The sequence below is a fragment of the Cervus elaphus genome, chromosome 4, assembly GCF_910594005.1.
Source record: "Cervus elaphus chromosome 4, mCerEla1.1, whole genome shotgun sequence".
NCBI classification, from domain to species: domain Eukaryota; kingdom Metazoa; phylum Chordata; class Mammalia; order Artiodactyla; family Cervidae; genus Cervus; species Cervus elaphus.
Window position 1 is genome coordinate 48,497,649 of NC_057818.1, and position 22,097 is coordinate 48,519,745.

Sequence of the window (22,097 nt, forward strand, 5' to 3'; positions counted from 1 at the left end):
ACCAAAGAATTGATGATTTTGAACTGTGGTGCTGGAGAAGACTCTTGAGAGTCTCTTGGACTGCAAAAAAAATCAAACCAGTTAATCCTGAAGGAAGTCAACCCTGAATATTCATTGGAAGGACTGTTGCTGAAGCTGAAGCTCCAATACTTTGGCCACCTGATATGAAAAGCCGACTCATTGGAAAAGACTCTGATGCTGGGAAAGATTGAGAACAGGAGGAAAAAAGGGCAGCAGAGGACGAGGTGGTCAGATAGCATCACTTGACTGAATAGGCATGAATTTGAGCAGAGTCTGGAGGGCTACAGTCCATGGGGTCACAGAGAGGTGGACACGACTGAGCGACTAAACACAGCACACTCCCTGGAAGACAGTGGAGGACAGAGGAACCTGGCATGCTACAGTCCATGGGGTCACAAAAAGTCAGACACGACTTAGTGACAAACAACAACAAACTTTCAAAGTCTCTACCCTGAAGGAGTTTAGAATATTACAAAAGATATATATATATATATATATATATATATATATATATATATATATATTCCATAATGTCAAATGACCATAGATGCTAATAAGAAAAATGAAGTTGAGTAGAAGAGAAAGAGGGACAAAGATGGAAAGGTTAGAATGGGGGGAGAGGATGCAAAGATTTGGGAGAAGATGATTGGTACAGAAAGAACAGCCTGTGCAAAGGCCCTGAGGCAGGAACATCCTTGGTGCATTTAGAGGCCAGCGTGGCTGGAGCCAAGTGAGCAGGAGAGGTACTGAATATGAAGTGTGATGTGATGGGTCCAAAGTGTATAGAGCAGATGGACAGGGTAGGACATGTCACAGGTCATCATTCAGTGCCAGTGCAAGAAGGTTTCTCCTAACCCTGAGACATGGGAAACATCTATCTTCTTTCCCAGAAATCCTGGGAAGAAAAAGTGCCAGGAGAGAAAGAGAGATAGAAAGAGAAATGGATGCTGGATGTAGGGGAGGAGGGTCCCAGGGAAATCACCAGGGAAAGAAAACAGTTCATTTTTTACATTATTTTCAAATGCCACCAATGTCCTCACAGTTTCTCTTTGTGTCTGTTGTCGCCCATGATGAAAAATTGGCTGTTTTTTTTTTTTTTTGGCCACATCTTGTGGCACATGGGAGTTTAGTTCTCTGCCCAGGGATCAAACCCATACTTCTTGCATTAGAAGTGCAGAATATTAACCGCTGGACCACCAGGGAAGTCCCCAAAATTGTCTGCATTTTTACAGAGCAAGGGCTTCCCTGATAGCTCATCTGGTAAAGAATCTGCCTGCAATTTGGGAGACCTGGGTTCAATCCCTGGGTTGGGAAGATCCCCTGGAGGAGGGAAAGGCTACCCACTCCAGAATTGTGGCCTGGAGAATTTAATGGACTGTATAGTCCATGGGGTCACAGAGTTGGACACGACTGGGCGACTTTCACCTCACTTTGCTTTATAGAATTAATGGAATTAACATTTGTGCTTTCAAAGATGCTCCTAACAGCGCTCTAGTACTTTGCATCTGGTGGTACACATTCTTTTTCCTCTTGAAAAGGGGGCTCCTGTGGTCTGGGTATAGGGTGAAGATGACAAAGAGACTCTTAGGGCCATAGAACAGAGTCTGCCAGCATCTGCCCAGTCCTGGAAGGGGTAGGGTGGGGTTTAACAAGTACCAACTGAGAAGCCCTTTGGCAAGAAGGACCCCTCTTGCATTGTTCTGGCTCGTAGCCCTGTTCTGGGAAGACCGTTCAGACCCTGTGTCCCCTTCCCAGAGTCGCTGCAAGAGCTGGTGTCCCACACGGTGGTGCGTTGGGCCCAAGAGGACTACGTGCAGAGCCCGGAGTTGGTCCGCGCCATGTTCAGCCTCCTGCACCGGCAGTACGATGGGCTCGGGGAGCTGCTGCGCGCCCTGCCCCGGGCCTACACCATCTCCCCCTCCTCCGTGGAGGACACCATGAGCCTGCTGGAGTGCCTCGGCCAGATCCGCTCACTGCTCATCGTGCAGATGGGCCCCCAGGAGGAGAACCTCATGATCCAGAGCATCGGGTGAGGCCCCGCCCTTCCCCTATTGAGGCCCCTCCCCTTCCCCGCTGAGCCCCGCCCCTCTCCTGACTCAGCTCGTCTTCGCGGGAAGGGACCGGAGCCCTTTGGGCTCCCTCTTGTCGCCACCTCACGTCCTCTGGATGCAGTAAACGTGCCCCTCCCCACTTCTGCCCCATCCTCGGGGTGGTGTGCTCCTCCCAGCTGCTAGACTGTCTCCCCTTACCTCTCCACTCACTCCTGGGGAGCCTCTCCTACTTGCCTGTGACTCTTGGCACAAGATTTGCACCTTTTGAGCTTCCATTTCTTCATCTGTTAACTGAGAAAGAGCCACACCTACCTCTCGGAGTCGTGGTGTGGCTTCAGTGAGCTAGTGTGTTGTTTAGTCGCTAAGTTGTATACAACTCTTTTGCAACCCCATGGACTGTATCCGACTCTTTTGCAACCCCATGGACTGTAGCCCAATCCCATGGACTGGGATTGCCTCGTTGTCCCAGGCAAGAGTCCTGGAGCGGGTTGCCATTTCCTTCTCCAAGGGATCTTCCCAACCCAGGGATCAAACCCACATCTCCTGCTTGGTGGGCAGATTCTTTACCACTGAGCCACCTGGGAAGCCCAATAGCAACAATACTAGGTTTGAGCAGTCACTCAGTGTCAAGTATGCCATGTTCATTCACCCAGCAAACATCTGTTGAGCATCTACTATATGCCAGGCCCTTTCTAGGCACTTGGCAATACAACATGCAACATGCTGAAGATGTCTGCCCCAGGGGAGCCCACCTTGGATCTTTGCCTGGTTTTCTTGTTTGTGAAACAGGGATAATTATAGTTCCTGCCTTCCAGAATGGACATGAGGCTTGGATGAGTTCAGATCAGTAAAGGGGGCGGTGCCGGGCACAAACTAGGAGTTCAGTAAATGTGAACTCTTACCACAGTCGAGGTGATGGCTCCCCCAGAGGTCTGGGGGCTCGCCATGGACTTGACCCCATGCACTCGGCCTGTCCACAGGAACATCATGAACAACAAGGTCTTCTACCAACACCCGAACCTGATGAGGGCACTGGGCATGCACGAGACAGTCATGGAGGTCATGGTGAACGTCCTTGGGGGCGGTGAATCCAAGGTAAGGGGGCTGTGTGGCCCAGGGAGCTCAGGGGAGGGGGCCAAGGGGGGCAGGCACTGACCACCGGCCCACCCTGCCCACCCAGGAGATCCGCTTCCCCAAGATGGTGACGAGCTGCTGCCGCTTCCTCTGCTACTTCTGCCGCATCAGCCGGCAGAACCAGCGCTCCATGTTCGACCACCTGAGCTACCTGCTGGAGAACAGCGGCATTGGCCTGGGTAAGAAGCCCTGAGCCCACTCCTGGCAGTCCATCCAGGCCGGGCCCCACTCTCCACTGGCTCACTCAGTCATTCAACAAATGTGCATGTGTGCATGCTAAGTCACATCAGTCATGTCCGACTCTTTGTGACCCCATGGACTGTAGCCTGTCAGGCCCCTCTGTCCATGGGATTCTCCAGGCAAGAATACTAGAGTGGGTTGCTATGCCCTCCTCCAGGGGATCTTCCTAACCCAGGGATCGAACCCTCATTTCTTATGTCTTCTGCATTGGCAGACAGGTTCTTTACCACTAATGCCACCTGGGGAACTCAACCCACCCCAAATCTGGCCCTGTAATGAGTAGTGTTGGGGATACCCAGATAGCCCTGGGCCTGGCCCTCATGGGGCTCATAGTGGAGTGGGGAAGACAAACGCATCCTGGACTGAGACAGCTTGGACTTCTCAGGCCTGGGATGCGGAAGCATGGGTCAGAGGAGGCACTTGACCCAGGCTGGGAAAGAGGTGGTCAAGGAAGTCTTCCTGGAGGAGATGAGATAAACAAAAGTAAGACAGTCAGCCAGGCACCTCTAATGAACATTCTTATTGCCTCTCTCCCCCACAGGCATGCAGGGCTCCACTCCCCTGGACGTGGCAGCTGCCTCTGTCATCGACAACAATGAGCTGGCCTTGGCATTGCAGGAGCAGGATCTGGAGAAGGTATGGAGGGAAGAGGCCTGGCCCGCACCTGACCTCCTGGGGCACCTGCAGATTTGGGATACACTCTAGGGGTGCTGTTGTGCAGGATCCAGAACTGAATCACAAGGGGAATAATCTCAGGAAAGGAACAGGACCTAGTCACTCAGTCACGGTGTGTGTGTGCGCTTAGTCATTCAGTTGTATCTGCTTCTTTGTGACCCCAGGGCTGGGTGAAAATCCACGCCCCACCTCCCCAGCCATGTGGCCTTTGCATGTTTCTTGGCCATCTGCGCTCCCTGCTTCTGTGTATAGCGGTAAAGAGCAGCAGCTGTGAAGTTCAGCAACTTAGGTTCAACTCTCCACACTGCCCCCCTTTGCTGTGTGGCTTTGGACTAGTGACTTAATTCTCCAGGCTTCCATCTCCTCATCTGTAGAATGAATATAATAGAAATAGTTTCATGTAGTTGTTCTGAGGATTAAATGAGTTAACCCACAAAAGCATTTACAAAACAGTACACACTCTCTGACAGTTAAATAATTTATTTAACAAACGTTTATTGAGCTCCTATTATGTGTCAGGACCTGTCCAAGGCAATAGGGGTATGACAGTGATTGAGATGGTAAAAAATCCTTGTCTTTGTGAAGCTGACATTCTAGTTGGGAAGATGTAAAATAAACATGATGAATAAGAAAATATATAAGTAAATATATATATATATATATAAGTAAATATATAAGTAAAATATATAAAATAAGGGCTTCCCAGGTGGCTCAGTGGTAAAGAATCTGCCTGCCAAGTAGGAGCTGCAGGAAATGCGTGTTCGATCCCTGGGTCGGGAAGATCCCCTGGAGGAGGAAATGGCAACTCACTTCTAGTAATCTTGCTAGGATAATTCCATGGACAGAGAAGCCTGGTGAGCTACAATCCATGGGGTCGCAAAGAGTCTGACACAACTGAAGTGACGGAGCATGCACACATGCATGGTGTATTAGCAAGTGGCAAGTGTTAAGGAGGAAAAAACAAGGGAGGAATATCAAGTGTTGGAAGGGTGTGCCCAAATTTAGACAAGAGTGGTCACAGAAAGCCTCACTGAGAAAGTGATAGGTAAAGTTCTGAAGGAGACAGGGGCCATACGGACATGGAGGGGGAAGGAGAGCATTCCAAGCTGGGAAACAGCCAGTGCAAGGGCCCTGGGGCAGGAGTGAACTCAACAAGTTTGATAAACAGCAAAGAGACCAGTGTGGTTGTAGCAGAGGGAGACAGGGTGAGTGCTAGGAGGTGAGGGGAGGGAGGTGACAAAGGCAGGCTATATGGAGGGTCTTTGGGCATAGCCCTAAGTGAGATGGCATCACGGTATTTGCAGGGTCCCTCTGACTGTGTGGGGGACAGACGGGGTTTAAGGGAACAGTGAGCCCAGGGAGAAGGTGGCTGCGATGGTCCAGGGGGGAGATGATGGTGGAAGATGAGGGTTATTGGCTGAGGGATCCAGAGACAATCGGATGGCAGAAGTCCTGGGGAAGACAGGGACTTGAGCCTTGGGGAAGAAGGTAGTGTGGGTCGAGCCCCTGGCTGAGCCTCCCTCTACGCCCAGGTGGTGTCCTACCTGGCTGGCTGTGGCCTCCAAAGCTGCCCCATGCTCCTGGCCAAAGGATACCCAGACATCGGCTGGAACCCCTGTGGTGGCGAGCGTTACCTGGACTTCCTGCGCTTCGCTGTCTTTGTCAATGGTGAGGCGGGAGATGGAAGTAACAGGGCGGTAGGCTGGGGGCGGGGTCACAGGTCAAACCTCCCTTGGGTGTGGTCCATATTCTAGGCCAGAGGCCTGGCCTGGGCAGGGGTGCCTCCTAGTGGGCACAGGGCAGGGTCTGGAGGTCAACGGGGGCCTGGAGTTCACCCCCGAGGTGCCAGGTTGAGGGCCGCCCAGGGAGGAACCCTGGGCAGTGGCTCAAGAGGCCTCGTGACCCTGTGAGCCACCAGGTGAGAGCGTGGAGGAGAATGCCAACGTGGTGGTGCGGCTGCTGATCCGCAAGCCCGAGTGCTTTGGGCCTGCCCTGCGGGGCGAGGGCGGCTCGGGGCTGCTGGCCACCATCGAAGAGGCCATCCGCATCTCCGAGGACCCTGCGCGGGATGGCCCAGGCGTCCGTAGGGACCGGCGGCGCGAGCAGTGAGTCTCCCGACCTCTCCTCGACAGAACAAACCACCCTCCCCAATCCCCTTGATGCGGCCCCCTCCTCACATCACCGCCTTCTCCTGCAGCTTCGGGGAGGAGCCCCCCGAAGAAAACCGGGTGCACCTGGGACATGCCATCATGTCCTTCTACGCAGCCTTGATTGACCTGCTGGGACGCTGTGCGCCAGAGATGCATGTGAGACCTGAAGCCCCGGCTGGGGCTCGGGGCATGGCCAACCTTGAACCTCTTCATTCAGACATTCAGTGATGTTGATTTAGCTCTTGCTGTGTGGCTGGTCCTGGGCCAGGCAACGCAGGGGACACACCAATAACTAAGAGCCTGTGGCCCCACTCTCATGGACCTCCCAGTCCAGTGGAGGAGACCAGGCAGTGAAAGCGGGCTTGTCAGGGCTACAGGCAAACAGCACAGGCAGAGGGATCAGGGCTGGAAATTCTAGCATTCACTCCAGCAGACAGGGTCCTGCTTTATGTGCCAGTGGGTCAGGAAGGGATGGAATGAGCAAATGTGGTGTGGGATGCCCGATGACATGCCCACCTCCCCTCTCCAGCTAATTCAAGCCGGTAAGGGTGAGGCCCTGCGGATCCGTGCCATCCTGCGCTCCCTTGTGCCCCTGGACGACCTCGTGGGCATCATCAGCCTCCCGCTGCAGATCCCCACCCTGGGCAAAGGTGCGGAGGAGCGGGACTCAGCAAGGGACTGACGCTGGGGAGGAAGCAGAGGGGCCCCAAGGGCAGCACTGATCCCAGTCTCCTTGCCCACAGACGGGGCCCTGGTGCAACCAAAGATGTCAGCATCCTTTGTGCCCGACCACAAGGCTTCGATGGTGCTCTTCCTGGACCGGGTATATGGCATTGAGAACCAGGACTTCCTGTTGCACGTGCTGGATGTGGGATTCCTGCCCGACATGCGGGCAGCTGCCTCGCTGGACACGGTGAGTATCCTGGCCACCCTCCCGGCCTCCACAGTTGAGATGGGTCATCGGAACGCCTGCAGAACAGTCTAATCTGGGTAATGAGGTTATCTGGATAATCTGGTAATGAGGGTTCATTAATTGACTCCTGGACTTTTGTATTTGTTTGAAATTTTTTTAGTCCAAAGTAATAAGGGTAATAGAGACTGGGAGGAGCAGGTTTGGGGCGAAGATCAGAGGCCTGGCTGGTTGAGTTGCCAGGGCAACCCCAGGAGCAGGCACGGGGGACCTGATGTCCCCACCCTGCGCCCCAGGCCACTTTCAGCACGACGGAGATGGCGCTGGCCCTGAACCGCTACCTGTGCCTGGCGGTGCTGCCGCTCATCACCAAATGTGCGCCGCTGTTTGCGGGAACGGAGCATCGCGCCATCATGGTGGACTCCATGCTTCACACGGTGTACCGCCTGTCCCGCGGCCGCTCGCTCACCAAGGCGCAACGCGACGTCATCGAGGAATGCCTGATGGCGCTCTGCAGGTGGGGCGGGGCCAGGTGGGCGGGGCCACGAGTGGGGCGGGCCCTGGGGAGAGATAACCCCGCCCTGTGCGTGTCCCCGCAGGTACATCCGCCCGTCCATGCTGCAGCACTTGCTGCGGCGCCTGGTGTTCGACGTGCCCATCCTTAACGAGTTCGCCAAGATGCCGCTCAAGGTGAGGGCAAGCCCGCTTCCGCTTGCGTATTTCCATGCTCCACCCACCGCCTTGCTCTGCAGCTTTTCAGTATCACATCGCCTGGGCCGGTTAACCTGCAAATGTTCGGGCAGCAGGCCGCATAGAAACTTCTTTAATATTCTTATTTTCATACTAGGATTCCCAGGTCATTCACTTTGCGTCATTGGTGCCTCTAGCACTCCCCAATTAGAGTTTAATTCGCCCAGCAGTGAGCCAGCCCCCCTTAATTAGCATATATTTGTGTGGGACGCACCGCTTTTTCTAATCAGTAAGCTTATTCACATGCTTAGACCACCAGCCTTCCGCTATTCAAATGAGAGCATTTACTTGAATCAACAGTACCACAGCTATCCTACATATTTTCACTGTCTCGCCTATTATTTTTTCATTTGCATGCTTGTTTGCCTAAGGAGATACCCCCAACTCACATATCTTAACTATTTTGCACAATACATCTAAATCAGCCCATTTCAAATTTGCATATTGGATAGTAGAGGCTCTCTCCCCAATTACCATATGTTTGCATGGAGTACTGAGTATGTTTCTACTTGCCATGTTAATTCACATAAAGACAGATCACTTCATCTTTATGCCCATTTGCACACGACCCTTCCCATGGACTAATATCCGCATGCTTATTTGTGTAAAGCAAATCCAGCTTTGATTTAATGCCCATCCCAATTCTGAATAAGAGTGCCAAATTTAAACTGTCCAGGATCACTTCCCAATATGCATATAATTCTCTTATTAGCATGTCATTTGCATGATCCACACCTCCTTCATTTAAATTTAAAATTTAAAATCAGTGGCACCCTGGGCCTCCCTAGGCCTTCATTTGCCTACCACCTGTTTATGTCTCCCTCATTTGTGTGTCCCCCTCTTGCTCCCACCCAGCTCCTCACCAACCACTATGAGCGCTGTTGGAAGTACTACTGCCTCCCCACAGGTTGGGCCAACTTTGGGGTCACCTCGGAGGAAGAGCTGCACCTCACTCGTAAACTCTTCTGGGGCATCTTTGACTCGCTGGCCCATAAGGTCTGAGCACCCAGGGCTCCTGAAAGAAACCTGTTTGGAGGGCTTGGGATCTGAAGTCAGGGATCCAAAATGAAATGCCCAGTTTGGAGGTTCAGGGAGGGATGCGTCCCCAGTTCTGCAGGTCTGGATCTAGGAGGATCTATGATGAGTTGGGTCTCTGGTTTGAATGTCATGGAAGAGGGAATGGGGGACTCTAGTTTGGGGGCTTGGAGAGGATTAATTAGGGGTGCTTTGAGAGTCCGGGTGGGTCTGAGGTTTGAGTTTCAGAGTGAGACCATACTTCAGGTCTGAGGACTTGAGAAAGAGGGTTGATTATTGGAGGGGTGAATTTGAAGTCCTGGGGCTCCAGAATTGGAAGGCTCAGCCAGGCCTGCAGTGACCCACCCTGCCCCCCTCACATTCCCCAGAAATATGATCAAGAGTTGTACCGCATGGCTATGCCCTGCCTGTGTGCCATCGCAGGGGCCCTGCCCCCGGACTACGTGGATGCCTCATACTCATCCAAGGCTGAGAAAAAGGCCACGGTGGATGCTGAAGGCAACTTTGATCCTCGGCCTGTGGAGACCCTCAAGTGAGGCCTGCGGGCAGTGGGGGGCTGGGGAAAGGAGGTTTCAGAGATGGAAGGACGGGCCAGATCCAACATCTGGTGACCCCATCCCCCCAATAGTGTGATCATCCCAGAGAAGCTGGACTCCTTCATTAACAAGTTCGCGGAGTACACACACGAGAAGTGGGCCTTTGACAAGGTCAGCATTAGGATCCTCCCATCCCCAGGAACTCCCCACCCTTGCCCACCTTCCTCAAGACCTCAGCTTTCCCCCAGACCCAGATCCTCCTCGAGGGCCCCAGATTTCCCTGAGACCCATAACTCCTTTTGGAGCCCTCAACCCCTCCAGGGCTCCCCTTCAGTGTTCCCCAGGCTGGTGTCCACCCCTCATCCTGCTCCCACCCTCAACTCCATAGTGACACTGTCCCCACCTGTCCCATCTCATCCTTCAGATCCAGAACAACTGGTCCTATGGGGAGAACATAGATGAGGAACTCAAGACCCATCCCATGCTGAGGCCCTACAAGACCTTTTCAGAGAAGGTGACCAAACCTTGGGACAGAAAGTTGGGGGTCCAAAGTTGGGGGCTTCAGAGAGGAGGAGGCAGCTTCATAGGCTTGGATCTAGCTGGATCTGTGGATTGGAGTTCCTCACCCATGGACTTTTGTTGTTGTTCAGCCGCTCATTTGTGTCCAACTCTTTGGGACCCTGTGAACTGCAGCATGCCAGGCTCCCCTGTCCTTCACTATCTCAAACTTGCTCAAACTCATGTCCATTGAATCAGTGATGCCATCCAACCATCTCATCCTCTGTAGCCCCCTTCTCCTCCTGTCCTCAGTCTTTCCCAGCATCAGGGTCTTTTCTAATGAGTCAGCTCTATGGACTTTGCCTTCTGGCAAACCTGACTGCCTCCCATAGATCACGGACTCCTGGTGTGTCTTCTTTTAGAAACAGTCAGAGGGATTAGGTTTGATTCCTTGACCATACAACTTAACTTCTCTGAGTCTCATGTGTAGCATGGGATGATAAGAACTTGTTTGGGAGGCTGTGTTACAGGGCAGGTAAGAGACTTGGTTTTGAATTCGGACTGGACCACTTCCTAGACATGCTGTCAAGGGTTTTCCCCTTCTTGGGACCCTGGTGGCCAATGAGGCTGAGCCAGGAGGTCCTACCTCCCCCTCCCTCTCACCCCGTTCCACTAACTCCGCTCCCTCCTGTGCACCCCAGGACAAAGAGATTTACCGCTGGCCCATAAAGGAGTCCTTGAAGGCCATGATTGCCTGGGAATGGACGATAGAGAAAGCCAGGGAGGGTGAGGAGGAGAAGACGGAGAAGAAGAAAACCCGGAAGATATCACAAAGCGCCCAGGTGGAGGCGGGCGGGCGGGCGGGCGGGCGGGGCGGGGGCGGGGGGTGGGGTCACGACGCGGTGGAGAGCGGCTAGAAGGGGCGGGGCCAGGAGGGGTGGGGCCAGGTAGGACGTGGGGTCGAGAGAGGGAAAAGGGCCCAAGGGAAGGAAGTGGGGTCAGCGGTAGCGGGGAGGCCAGGAGAGGGGTGCAGGCTAAGAGATCTGGAGCCTGAAAAACTGCAGAGGGCAGAAGAGCAGAGGGTGGCTTAGAGGCAGGCCTTTAAGGAAAGGTGGCAAGGAGGGGATAAATTGGGTTGGGGCCTGGGCTTCCTGCGAACCAATCATGCCCCCCCCCTCCCCTGTCACCCCAGACCTATGATGCAAGGGAAGGCTACAACCCGCAACCCCCTGATCTCAGTGGAGTTACCCTGTCTCGGGAGCTGCAAGTGAGTCTTCTGGCCCTTTATTTGGGAACATGGAGGTGTCTGTGGCAGGAGGAGAACATCCTCTGAATGTGGGCCTTGACCCCTTTGCATCCACTCCTAGGCCATGGCGGAACAACTGGCGGAAAATTACCACAACACATGGGGGCGCAAAAAGAAGCAGGAGCTGGAAGCCAAGGGTGAGGGCGCCCACCCCACCCCCGCACAGACTCCCCTTCTCCGCAGTTCTCCTAGTCACAGGCTCTGGAGTCCTAAGGGCCTGGGTTAGAGTTGCGTGACTTTGAACGATTGCTTTCACCCCCATTAAACCTTCCTTTCTGTGTCTCTCAGTTCAGTTCTGTCGCTCAGTCATGCCCAACTCTTGGCGACTCCATGGACTGCAGCACCACAGGTTTTCTTGTCCATCACCAACTCCCAGAGCTTGTTCAAACTCATGTCCACTGAGTTGGTGATGCCATCCAGCCATCTCATCCTCTGTCGTCCCCTTCTCCTCCTGCCTTCAATCTTGCCCAACATCAGGGTCTTTTCTAATGAGTCAGTTTTTCCCATCAGGTGGCCAAAGTATTGGAGTTTCAGCTTCAGCATGAGTCCTTCTAGTGAATATTCAGGACCTATTTCCTTTAGGATAGACGGGTTGGATCTCCTTGCAGTCCAAGGGACTCTCAAGAGTCTTCTCCAACACCACAGTTCAAAAGCATCAATTTTCAGCACCAGGCCTTATTTATGGTCCAACTTTCACATCCATACATGACTAATGGAAAAACCATAGCTTTGACTAGATGGACCTTTGTTGGCAAAGTAATGTCTCTGCTTTTTAATATGCTGTCTAGGTTTGTCATAGCTTTTCTTCCAAGGAGCAAGCATATTTTAACTTCATGGCTGCAGTCACCATCTGCAGTGATTTTGGAGCCCAAGAAAATAAAGTCTGTCACTGTTTCCATTGTTTCCCCACCTATTTGCCATGGAAGTGATGGGACCAGATACCATGATCTTAGTTTTTTGAATGTTGAGTTTTAAGCCAGCTTTTTCTGCATCTCTGCAGTGAGGATAATCACAGCGTTTACTCCTGTAGGCCTGTGGGGAGGATGTGGGGAGCATCTGAAAGCAATGGTTGGTTATTCTTATCTTATCTGCCTATATTACTATAATTATGCACACTTTCAACTTCAGGAACCACGTCAGTGAGATATCTGGGTTCCCCCTCCCACCAATGCCCCTAATTTCTGATCTTTGCTGCCCCAGGTGGTGGGACCCACCCCCTGCTGGTTCCCTACGACACGCTCACCGCCAAGGAGAAGGCGCGAGATCGGGAGAAGGCCCAGGAGCTGTTGAAATTCCTGCAGATGAACGGCTACGCGGTCACCAGGCAAGAGGGCTGGAAGCTGGGCGGGGGAGCGGTAGGAATCACGCGCGGAACCCCAGCAAAAGCTGGGAGAGGCGGATCCTAAATTGCGGAGGCGGAGCCAGAGAGAGGAGGCTGATAGGGCGGGGGTCAGAGAGGGTGTGGCCTGTGGGCGGAGGCGGGGCCGGAGGGGAGGAGTCTAAGAAGGGTGGGGCCTGGAAAACGAAGGTGGGTCCCGTAGGAGTCCAGGGGAAACTGGAAAGAGGCAGGAAACACCGCGGGTCTGGGTCTGAGCTGACCTCTCGCTCCGCCTGCACGCAGAGGTCTTAAGGACATGGAACTGGACACGTCTTCCATTGAGAAACGGTTCGCCTTCGGCTTCCTGCAGCAGTTGCTGCGCTGGATGGACATTTCTCAGGAGTTTATCGCCCACCTGGGTACGAAGAATTCCCTCCCTGTGCCCGCCTTAGCTGCAGTTTCATCTAGGGACCCAGTTCATGCATTTCTGTTCCCGCCCCCGCGCCCTCCCCATTTAGTCATTGAGCCAGACATTGTCCTATGGATTGAGAATAGGACATGAACAAGATAAAGATCCCTGTCCTTCGGCAACTTACATTCCCGCGGCGGATACATTCCCACGGTGGATTCAGACAATTAACGTTGGAAATGACGGGATCACTTCGTGTGTTAGAAAGTGATTAGTGTTATGGGGAGAGGAATACACTAGAGCCAGCTAAAGAGGGCTGGGAGTGTGGGCCGGATGTAATTGTAAATAGAATATTCCAGGAAGCTAGGGAGAGAGCTACTTGGTCATCTGGGGAGAGTATTTCAGGCAGAGGATCAGCCCGTGCAGAGGTTGCGGATGTATTAGGAGGTCCCTGTGGCTGAAGCAGAGTGGGATGGGTGGGGTGGTGGGGAGACTGAGAGGAAATGGGGTCAGAAAGGTGACAGAAAGATCACGCCAGGCTTTGCAGGCCATGGTGAGCACTGTGGCTTGTTACTCTGAGTGAGATGCTGCCCTGCGAGCAGTCTAAGCAGCAGAGTACCCTGGTCTGCCTTGGGTGTTCACAGGCTCCCTCTGACTGCCTGTGGGGGGTCAGGGGCAGAAAGGAATGAGAACTGGGAGATTCTGGGTCTAATTTGAAGGCTGAGGTTGTGGAGATGTCCTGCAGATGCCTCTTACATGTCACTAAGAGTCACAAGTGGGACCCCTGTAATCCCAGCTTCTCCCAGAGAGCCACCCCAGAACCCCAAATTTCCTTCAGCTAAGTGAAAGGCCCAGCAGGATTCATTCACACATCTCACCCCAAATCCCATGTGAGTGGGACCCCTGTGCTGCACACCCTCCTGGAAATTCCCTTTCCTCCTGAACCTTAGCTTCCTCATCTGTGAAATGGGGATTCTGTTCACTATAACCAGCAGTCATTCTGTCCCTTATTTGCTGAGTGACCTGAAATAAGCTGTTGCACCTCAATTTCCTCATCTGTAAAATGGGGACAAAGGACCAGTCAGACCTCCCATGTTAGGAGGAGATTTTACAAGGACGTTTCTCACAGTGCCAGGGACATAGCAAGTGTTTAGTAATTAAGCCTTATTTTATTATTATTTTAGTAATATTATTTTAATAATATGAATTATTATTATCACTATGATGATGATGATTGAAATGGATTTCTACTTTAAAGTTCAACCTAGGGGTCTTCTCTGGCAGTCTAGTGGTTAAGACTCCACGCTTCCAGCGCAGGGCCACGAGTTTAATCCTGGTCAGGGAACTAAGATGCCACATGCCGTGCGCTGCAGCCAAAAAAAGGTTAAATTTAACTTTTTAAATTTCCCCTCCTCACCTATCACAAATTCTTTTCTTCCTGCTACACTGGCTTCTTTTTGCATTTGTTCATTCCACATTTACTCAGTGCCAGGTGAGGAGGGGGAATGTTTCATGGCCTTACCCCATTCCAGTTTGTCCTCCTCTCCATTTTCAGCATCAGGAAGGGATTGATCAAGGAGTTGGGATCAGATGAAAACAGGGGAGAGAGGTTTACCTCAAAGCTGACAACAGCAACTTCATGCCAGGAGCTGATCTCCTGTCATACCCTCAGTCTGCCCCATCAGAAAACCCTGAGCTCCCTAGAATTGAAGCCACCATGACCCCTATTTGCCTTCCCCCACCAGAGGCCGTGGTCAGCAGTGGACGAGTGGAAAAGTCCCCTCACGAGCAGGAGATTAAATTCTTTGCCAAGGTGAGAGGTGGCCACAGACGCCGAAGGAGGCTGGGGACGGGTGGGCTTTCCTCGCCCTCCACCCAATCCCCTTTATCTCTTCCCCACGCCCCCAGATCCTGCTCCCTTTGATCAACCAGTACTTCACCAACCACTGCCTCTATTTCCTGTCCACCCCAGCCAAAGTGCTGGGCAGCGGTGGCCACGCCTCCAACAAGGAGAAGGAGATGATCACCAGGTGAGCCCTCCAGGACTTCTTACTCAGACCTCTGACCTCATGGCGTTGTAATCCTGGGTCCTTTCCTTCCAACCTTGGACTTGAAAGGCTCTGTTACTGGGTGCTGGGCACTGATCAGTCTACCTGCAGAGGTGACTGAAGGGCTAGGGTGACAAACTGTCCTGGTGTGCCCCCCCAGGATACGGAACTTTCAGGCAGACCGGGGTGAATCGGGCATCCTATCAGAAAGGCAGATCAGCCTCCCCATCCCCAGCATCCCAGTTACTGCTTGCAACTCTCTAGCTGGTTCATCTCTCTACTCCCCCCTCCCATCCCTCTGTCTCCTTCATTTTCTCCCCCATCGTCCTTTCTCCTCCTGGCTCTGTCCCTCCCTCCCTGTCTTCCCTGTCTCTCCTCCTCTAATTGTGTCCCCTCGCTGTCCTCGCTCCCCATTTCCCTTGTCCTGTTCCTTTCTCTTTCTTCAGCCTCTTCTGCAAGCTTGCGGCTCTTGTCCGTCACCGAGTCTCTCTCTTTGGTGAGTAGGTCTGCTCCTCAAGCCCTTCTCCCCAGTCTTCCCTCTCTTCACCTCTTCACAACCTCACCCTGAAGAGATATGGCCCAGGTTCATGCCTTAATCTGAACAACCTTCACTGTTCTTCCTCTGGACTTGGACATGGAGTGGGGTAGTCCTGGGGATGGGACAATGACTGGGAGAGTCCTGGGCCCTGCCACCTTGGAGTTCCCAGACTCCTCACCAGACAGTGATGGCCCAGAGGTCAGGGCTGGGGTGCGGGAGGGACCGGCAGAGGGGTCCAGGATGAGGAAAGGACAGGGACCTATGCAGTGGGGGAGGGGTGGTGGAGAGAGATGAGTTGAAGTGGGTGTAGAGGGAGGTGCTGTCGTCACAACCCTTCCTTCACCCAGGCCCCCTTCCTCCCCCAGGCACAGATGCCCCAGCTGTGGTCAATTGTCTTCACATCCTGGCACGCTCCCTGGATGCCAGGTGGGGCCATGGGTCACCGTGCCCACTCCCATTCTACCCCTGCCCTCCGCCGCCCCCAGCCCCTATTCTCCTGGACTCTCTGCAATCTCAAATCTCAGATTGCAGAGTGCCCCCACTTCCCTCCTAGGACCGTGATGAAGTCTGGCCCCGAGATCGTGAAGGCTGGCCTCCGTTCCTTCTTTGAGAGTGCCTCGGAGGACATTGAGAAGATGGTGGAGAACCTGCGGCTTGGCAAGGTGTCACAGGCACGCACGCAGGTGAAGGGTGTGGGCCAGAACCTCACCTACACCACCGTGGCCCTGCTGCCGGTCCTCACCACCCTCTTCCAGCACATCGCCCAGCATCAGTTCGGAGACGATGTTATCCGTAAGGGCTACTGATCCCAAGGGCCAGGGTGGGGTTGGGGGCGTCAGTTCCACCAACACCAGCCATCCCAGCGTGCCTGGTAGAGTCTGCGGGTGTTTCAGCGTTATGTTTATTGAGAGGTTTCATTGCCATAAGCAAAGTGTGCGTTCAGTTCAGTAAATTGGTAGGGAACAGAATGAGCTAATCAGAATATTCATTCCACAGATTTAACAAAAGACCCTCCTTCACTGTTGCTTAAGCAAGTTACATGTATATTTCTTTTTAAAAAATATTTACTTATTTATTTACTTTTGGCTGTGTTGGCTTCCCAGGTGGTGCTAGTGGTATAGAACCCGCCTGCCAATGCAGGAGACATAAGACACATGTGTTCGATCCCTGGGTTGGGAAGATCCCCTGGAGAAGGAAATGGCAACCCACTCCAGTATTCTTGCCTGGAGAATCCCATGGGCAGAGAAGCCTGGTGGGCTACAGTCCATGGGGTTGCAAAAGAATCGCACACCACTTATGATGAAGGTATCTTCAAACTTTTTGTTGAACTCTTGAATATGAGCTGCACACAGTGACACCTCATCCCTAAATGTTCAGCCTTCAACACCTAGATGTTGCAGAACCTTTTCTCCTGTAACCACAATTTCAGTATCACACTTAGCCTGACTATGGTTAGATTTCCCTATTACCCTCAAAATGTCTTTAATTTTTTTTTTAATTCAGAATTCGATGAGGTTTCTCTTACTGCATTTGGTTGTCATGCCTCTATCACCTCTTTTCAATTTAGAACAGTCCCCCTGCCCCCTCATGACATTTAGGAACTTGATGAGATTCTTAACCTGGCCTCCTGGGGAGTGTGTGGATAACCGAGATTGAAGTCAGGATTGGATGTCTGTTTGCATATTCTGGAGACAGTCTCCAGCATTATCATAAAAGAGATCCATGACCCTTCTCCAAGGAAAGAACAGCTAGCCTTTATTGAACGCCTGCTGTGTACCCTGTCCCAATTGCTTTCTGGGTATTAACTCGTTTAATCTTCACAGCAACTCCGTAAGGAAAATACTATATTTATCCACATTTTACAGAGAAGGAAACTGAGGCCAAAACTAGTAAATGGCAGGCTGGCTCTACAGCCCCTGCTCTGACTGTGTCATTTGGAGACAGGAGATGGGGTTAGGGAGGACCGGACTAACCCTAACCCCACCCTTCCTCCCCCACTCAGTGGATGACGTCCAGGTCTCTTGCTACCGAACACTGTGCAGTATCTACTCTCTGGGGACCACCAGGAACCCTTACGTGGAAAAGTAAGGAGAAAGAGAGTTTGGGGCTAGGGTGGGGACTGTGGGGGCTCAGGGACGTGAGGGCTCAGAAAACGGGAGTGAAAAGCTGGGAGATGGTTTGTCTTCAGAAGACAAGAGGACTGTGGCAACTGTAGTTCCTCAGTGTGGCCACGTGAGGGCGCTCAGAGGAAGGCCCGTGAAGGCGGCCACAGGCCCTTGGCAACCAGGATGCTAGGTTGTTCTCCGCTGGCAGGGGGCACGCAGAAACTCTGGTGGCCCACGGGAGCCAGTCATGCTGGGGGGAACTGGGGAGCGCGGCCGGCAGTGCCCAAGTGGGCGCTCCTGAGCCCAGATCATTGATGGAGCAAGAGGACATTCAGGAAACCCAGGGAAATGGCTACATCAGTGGCCACCGGTGAATGGCTGCTCTGCTCCAAAGGGTCCTGGGAGAGGCACTTCTGTGGAGGACGGGACTGGGATCCAGGACTGGGCAGAGGGGGCTTGGGAGCTGAGCACAGCCGTCTCTCCCAGATTGCGGCCAGCCTTGGGCGAGTGCCTGGCCCGCCTGGCAGCGGCCATGCCGGTGGCGTTCCTGGAGCCACAGCTGAATGAGTACAATGCCTGCTCAGTGTACACCACCAAGTCTCCCCGGGAGCGGGCCAGTAAGTGGGGGTGGGGCTGGGGAGACTGGCAGGGGTTGTCTTCCACCCACATGGGGCCCAAGGAGACCCACTGTGAAGGTAGTGGGGTCCAGTCTGGGCCCGGAGGTGTTGAGGATTCCCCAGCTTGCGGGTGCTTCAGATTGGGGAACCCCAGAGTTTATGGGGACAGCAGTTTGTGGTATGGACACTGAGGTCGGGGCATGAGGAGTTGGCATGCCCTGACCCCCTCCCCGCACCCCAGTCCTGGGGCTCCCCAACAGCGTGGAGGAGATGTGTCCCGACATCCCAGTGCTGGAGCGGCTCATGGCTGACATTGGGGGACTGGCTGAGTCGGGGGCCCGCTACACGGAGATGCCGCACGTCATCGAGATCACGCTGCCCATGCTGTGCAGTTACCTGCCCCGCTGGTGGGAGCGTGGGCCCGAGGCACCCCCACCTGCCCTGCCTGCCGGGGCCCCCCCACCCTGCACAGCCGTCACCTCCGACCACCTCAACTCGCTGCTGGGGAACATCCTGCGGATCATCGTCAACAACCTGGGCATTGACGAGGCCACCTGGATGAAGCGGCTGGCTGGTGGGTCTGGCGAGCGTGCAGGTCCAGAGACTGGGGCCAGTGTCCTAGGACTCGGGTCCCTGGATCTCAGAGGGAGATTTCAGGGTCTGTGGTTTTCTGTGAATGGGGAGGAGTCAGATCTCGGTTTTCTCAGGAGCACAAGGCCAGAGATCATCCCCAGGAGCCAGAATCTCAGGGTCATAGAGTCTGAGAGGGATGCATGGATCCTGGGAATCTTCCAGGCTGGATTTGGAATTTCTGGAGCCTTGGAAAGGATCAGGAGCTGAGTCATAAGGCTGAGTTCCTCATACAAAGGGTCAGAGAACCAGGTCAAACATCGGGGTCCCTGATATGGACAGTTAGGGTTCTGGGTCCAAGGTCAAGAAATGAGTCTTTAAAAGGTTGGGATTCCTGGTTCATAAGTTCCATGTCAGGGGTTGAGTTTTGGATCAGAGCCAAGCTACAGATCAGAACTGGGGTCAGAGGCCAGAGTCAGAGGCCAGAGAAGGTAAGAATCCAGAGGCATTGGTCAGAAATCATGTGGTGAGCTTCATCTGGGTATAGACCAGGTCAGAGGTTAAAGACTGGAGTGAGATGTCATGGGCTAGGGTAGGGTATCAGGTCAGGATTCACTTGTTGGGGTCAGAGGTCAAGGACCTGTGTCAGGCTAGAGGGTCACAGTTTCAGGTCAAAGGTTATGGTGGGTGGGATGAAAATTCAGGGGTTGTGTCAGAGGTCACAGTCTGAGGTCAGGTGTGGAATCGTAAGTCGATGCTGGGGTCAGACATGAGGGTCAGGCTGGGATCAATGTTAGCTTCTAGGTCAGAGGCACAGGTTGGAAGTCAGGGATGGGAACGGAGGTCAGGGGTGGGGTCAGACGTTATAGATGAGGTGCTGGAGTCAGCGGCCGGCCAGCAGCCATGCGCCCCGTCTGCTCCTGCAGTGTTCGCCCAGCCCATCGTGAGCCGGGCCCGGCCGGAGCTGCTGCATTCTCACTTCATCCCCACCATCGGGCGGCTGCGCAAGCGGGCAGGGAAGGTCGTGGCCGAGGAGGAGCAGCTGCGTCTGGAGGCCAAGGCGGAGGCCCAGGAGGGCGAGCTCCTGGTGCGGGATGAGTTCTCCGTGCTCTGCCGGGACCTGTACGCCCTCTACCCGCTGCTCATCCGCTACGTGGACAATAACAGGTCAGCAAGCCCCCAGCTGTCCCCCCACACCCCCCAGCCTGGCCTCTGGCTTCCCTGGACCCCTTCTAACCTCTCGCTTCTGACTTGCTATAAACTTGTAATTCCCACTTCATCCCACCCCACCTCCTGACCCCTAGCCCCTGTTGCTTCTGGACCAATAGAAGCCAGCCTATGTTTGCTCCCATTCTGCTCCTTGAAACCTCCTGAATCTGAGGCCCTGTGAGGGTTGCAGTGTTAGCCAGAAGGAGCCGTATTTCCCTCCTCCAGTGCTGTGTCTCCCCGCTTGGGTGGACAGGATGCCCGATTTGTATAGTGGAGTCCAACAGACAGGACTTCCTCCATCACTGGTCTCCATCCTGACCTCGACAGCCTAATTTGCCCCAGAAATATGAGTCTTTGTAAAGGGCAAGCTCAGATGTCAATCAATTGCTAAAAAATCTCCCTGAAATCAGAGGCACCATTTAAAGTATTATGAAGTCTTAGGTGCAGCCAGATCCAAGGCTTGAACAGGTTTCAACTCCAAGTTCCATCTTGGTTGGAAAAGATTTTAAGGTTGTACCAGGGCTTTGTAAGAAAGGGTTCATGGATTGATTAGCTATGTCTGTCCTGGGAGCAGAAGCACATAGTAGTATGCATGCTGTATATATCCTTGCACACTCATCTTTGTGCACATGAGTGAGTATTGCTGTAGGGTAGCTTCCTAGGAGTAGGAGTGCTGGGTTGAAAAGTTTGGACAAGTAAAGCGAAATACTTATGGCAAAAATATGGCAATGAAATTGAACAGATTGTTGTATCATGAATGAATCTCACAAACATCAGGTTGAATGAAACCAGAAAATTTTAAATAGAGTACATGTCATACCATCTTTTTATGTAATGTTCAAGAACAGACAAAGATAATTCATGGTTTAGAAGCCAGGATAAGGATATCTTTCAAGAAGAGGATGGGGGTACTTCTGGGGATTGGAAATGTTCTTTTTTTTTTTTTTTGGAAATGTTCTTTTTTAAAAAAACTTTTATTTATTTATTTGGGTGTGCTGGGTCATAGCTGTGACATGCAGGATCTTTAGTTGTGGCATATGGGATCTAGTTCCCTGACCAGGAATTGAACCCAGGCCCTCTGCATTGGGAGCGTGGAGTCTTAGCCACTGGACCACCAGGCAAGTCCTTAGAAATGTTCTATTTCTTGACTTGGGTGGTGGTTACCCAAATCAAGTGTGTTCACTGGACACTTTATATATAAGTTATACTTCAATAAAAAGGTTAGAGACAGAAAAAAATGTTCAGGAATTGTCATTTTATAATTTTTAAATCATTTGAATGGCCAGATTACCCTAGAAAGCTCTCCCTCTCCCATTTAAGTTTCTGGATGCCCTCCCCTGAGATCTCTTCCTGCTGCCCCCTTCCCTGGGGGTCCCTGCCCTCACCCCTCACCAGCCCCTTCCCCTGCCTGCCCAGGGCACACTGGCTGACTGAGCCCAACCCCAGCGCGGAGGAGCTGTTCAGGATGGTGGGCGAGATCTTCATCTACTGGTCCAAGTCCCACGTGAGTCCCCACCCACCCGCCCCTCCTCTCTAGAACCCAAGCAGCTGCTGCCCAAAGAGGCCCTCCCGCACCCTGTCTGATCCCCAACACCGCCTTCCCCACCAGAACTTCAAGCGCGAGGAGCAGAACTTTGTGGTCCAGAATGAGATCAACAACATGTCATTTCTGACAGCCGACAACAAGAGCAAAATGGCCAAGGTGGGTACTTTGCTCTGGGAGGAGGATTTAGCCATGAGGGAAGGGGGAACAACCTCGGGCTTCCTAGCTGACCCCTCCTTATCCCACCAGCCCTCCTCGTCCTGGTCGCATTCCTGAAGCCCTCACAGCAGCCCCTTCCCCATCAGCTCCATCCCCTCCCTCCTGTTTTTTTCTTCCTCCCCCATTTCCCTCTTCTTTCTCCATCTCCTCCCTCCTCCTGTTTCTCCTCCCCATCACCCAGTACCTCATCTTACTCCATCCTCCCCACCTCCCTC

The 22,097-nt window shown here is 53.1% G+C and overlaps 1 protein-coding gene across 5 annotated transcripts in view; it reads left to right on the forward strand.

The window, feature by feature from the left end:
• The window catches only part of RYR1 (ryanodine receptor 1), a 125,310-nt gene that overhangs the window by 49,796 nt on the left and 53,417 nt on the right, over positions 1-22,097 (forward strand). For all 5 annotated transcript variants that reach the window (XM_043894492.1, XM_043894498.1, XM_043894483.1 and 2 more), the window contains exons 39-69: positions 1,777-2,050; positions 3,053-3,167; positions 3,253-3,385; positions 3,988-4,082; positions 5,654-5,789; positions 6,040-6,226; positions 6,319-6,427; positions 6,801-6,921; positions 7,015-7,184; positions 7,478-7,698; positions 7,781-7,871; positions 8,787-8,927; positions 9,335-9,498; positions 9,595-9,673; positions 9,927-10,016; positions 10,702-10,842; positions 11,193-11,267; positions 11,368-11,443; positions 12,507-12,630; positions 12,928-13,043; positions 14,779-14,846; positions 14,942-15,063; positions 15,528-15,577; positions 15,985-16,045; positions 16,173-16,411; positions 17,622-17,703; positions 18,211-18,341; positions 18,583-18,915; positions 19,838-20,078; positions 21,537-21,624; positions 21,730-21,822. In XM_043894492.1, the coding sequence (XP_043750427.1) occupies positions 1,777-2,050; positions 3,053-3,167; positions 3,253-3,385; positions 3,988-4,082; positions 5,654-5,789; positions 6,040-6,226; positions 6,319-6,427; positions 6,801-6,921; positions 7,015-7,184; positions 7,478-7,698; positions 7,781-7,871; positions 8,787-8,927; positions 9,335-9,498; positions 9,595-9,673; positions 9,927-10,016; positions 10,702-10,842; positions 11,193-11,267; positions 11,368-11,443; positions 12,507-12,630; positions 12,928-13,043; positions 14,779-14,846; positions 14,942-15,063; positions 15,528-15,577; positions 15,985-16,045; positions 16,173-16,411; positions 17,622-17,703; positions 18,211-18,341; positions 18,583-18,915; positions 19,838-20,078; positions 21,537-21,624; positions 21,730-21,822 (4,166 nt within the window). The remainder of the gene's footprint in view (positions 1-1,776; positions 2,051-3,052; positions 3,168-3,252; positions 3,386-3,987; positions 4,083-5,653; positions 5,790-6,039; positions 6,227-6,318; positions 6,428-6,800; positions 6,922-7,014; positions 7,185-7,477; positions 7,699-7,780; positions 7,872-8,786; positions 8,928-9,334; positions 9,499-9,594; positions 9,674-9,926; positions 10,017-10,701; positions 10,843-11,192; positions 11,268-11,367; positions 11,444-12,506; positions 12,631-12,927; positions 13,044-14,778; positions 14,847-14,941; positions 15,064-15,527; positions 15,578-15,984; positions 16,046-16,172; positions 16,412-17,621; positions 17,704-18,210; positions 18,342-18,582; positions 18,916-19,837; positions 20,079-21,536; positions 21,625-21,729; positions 21,823-22,097) is intronic.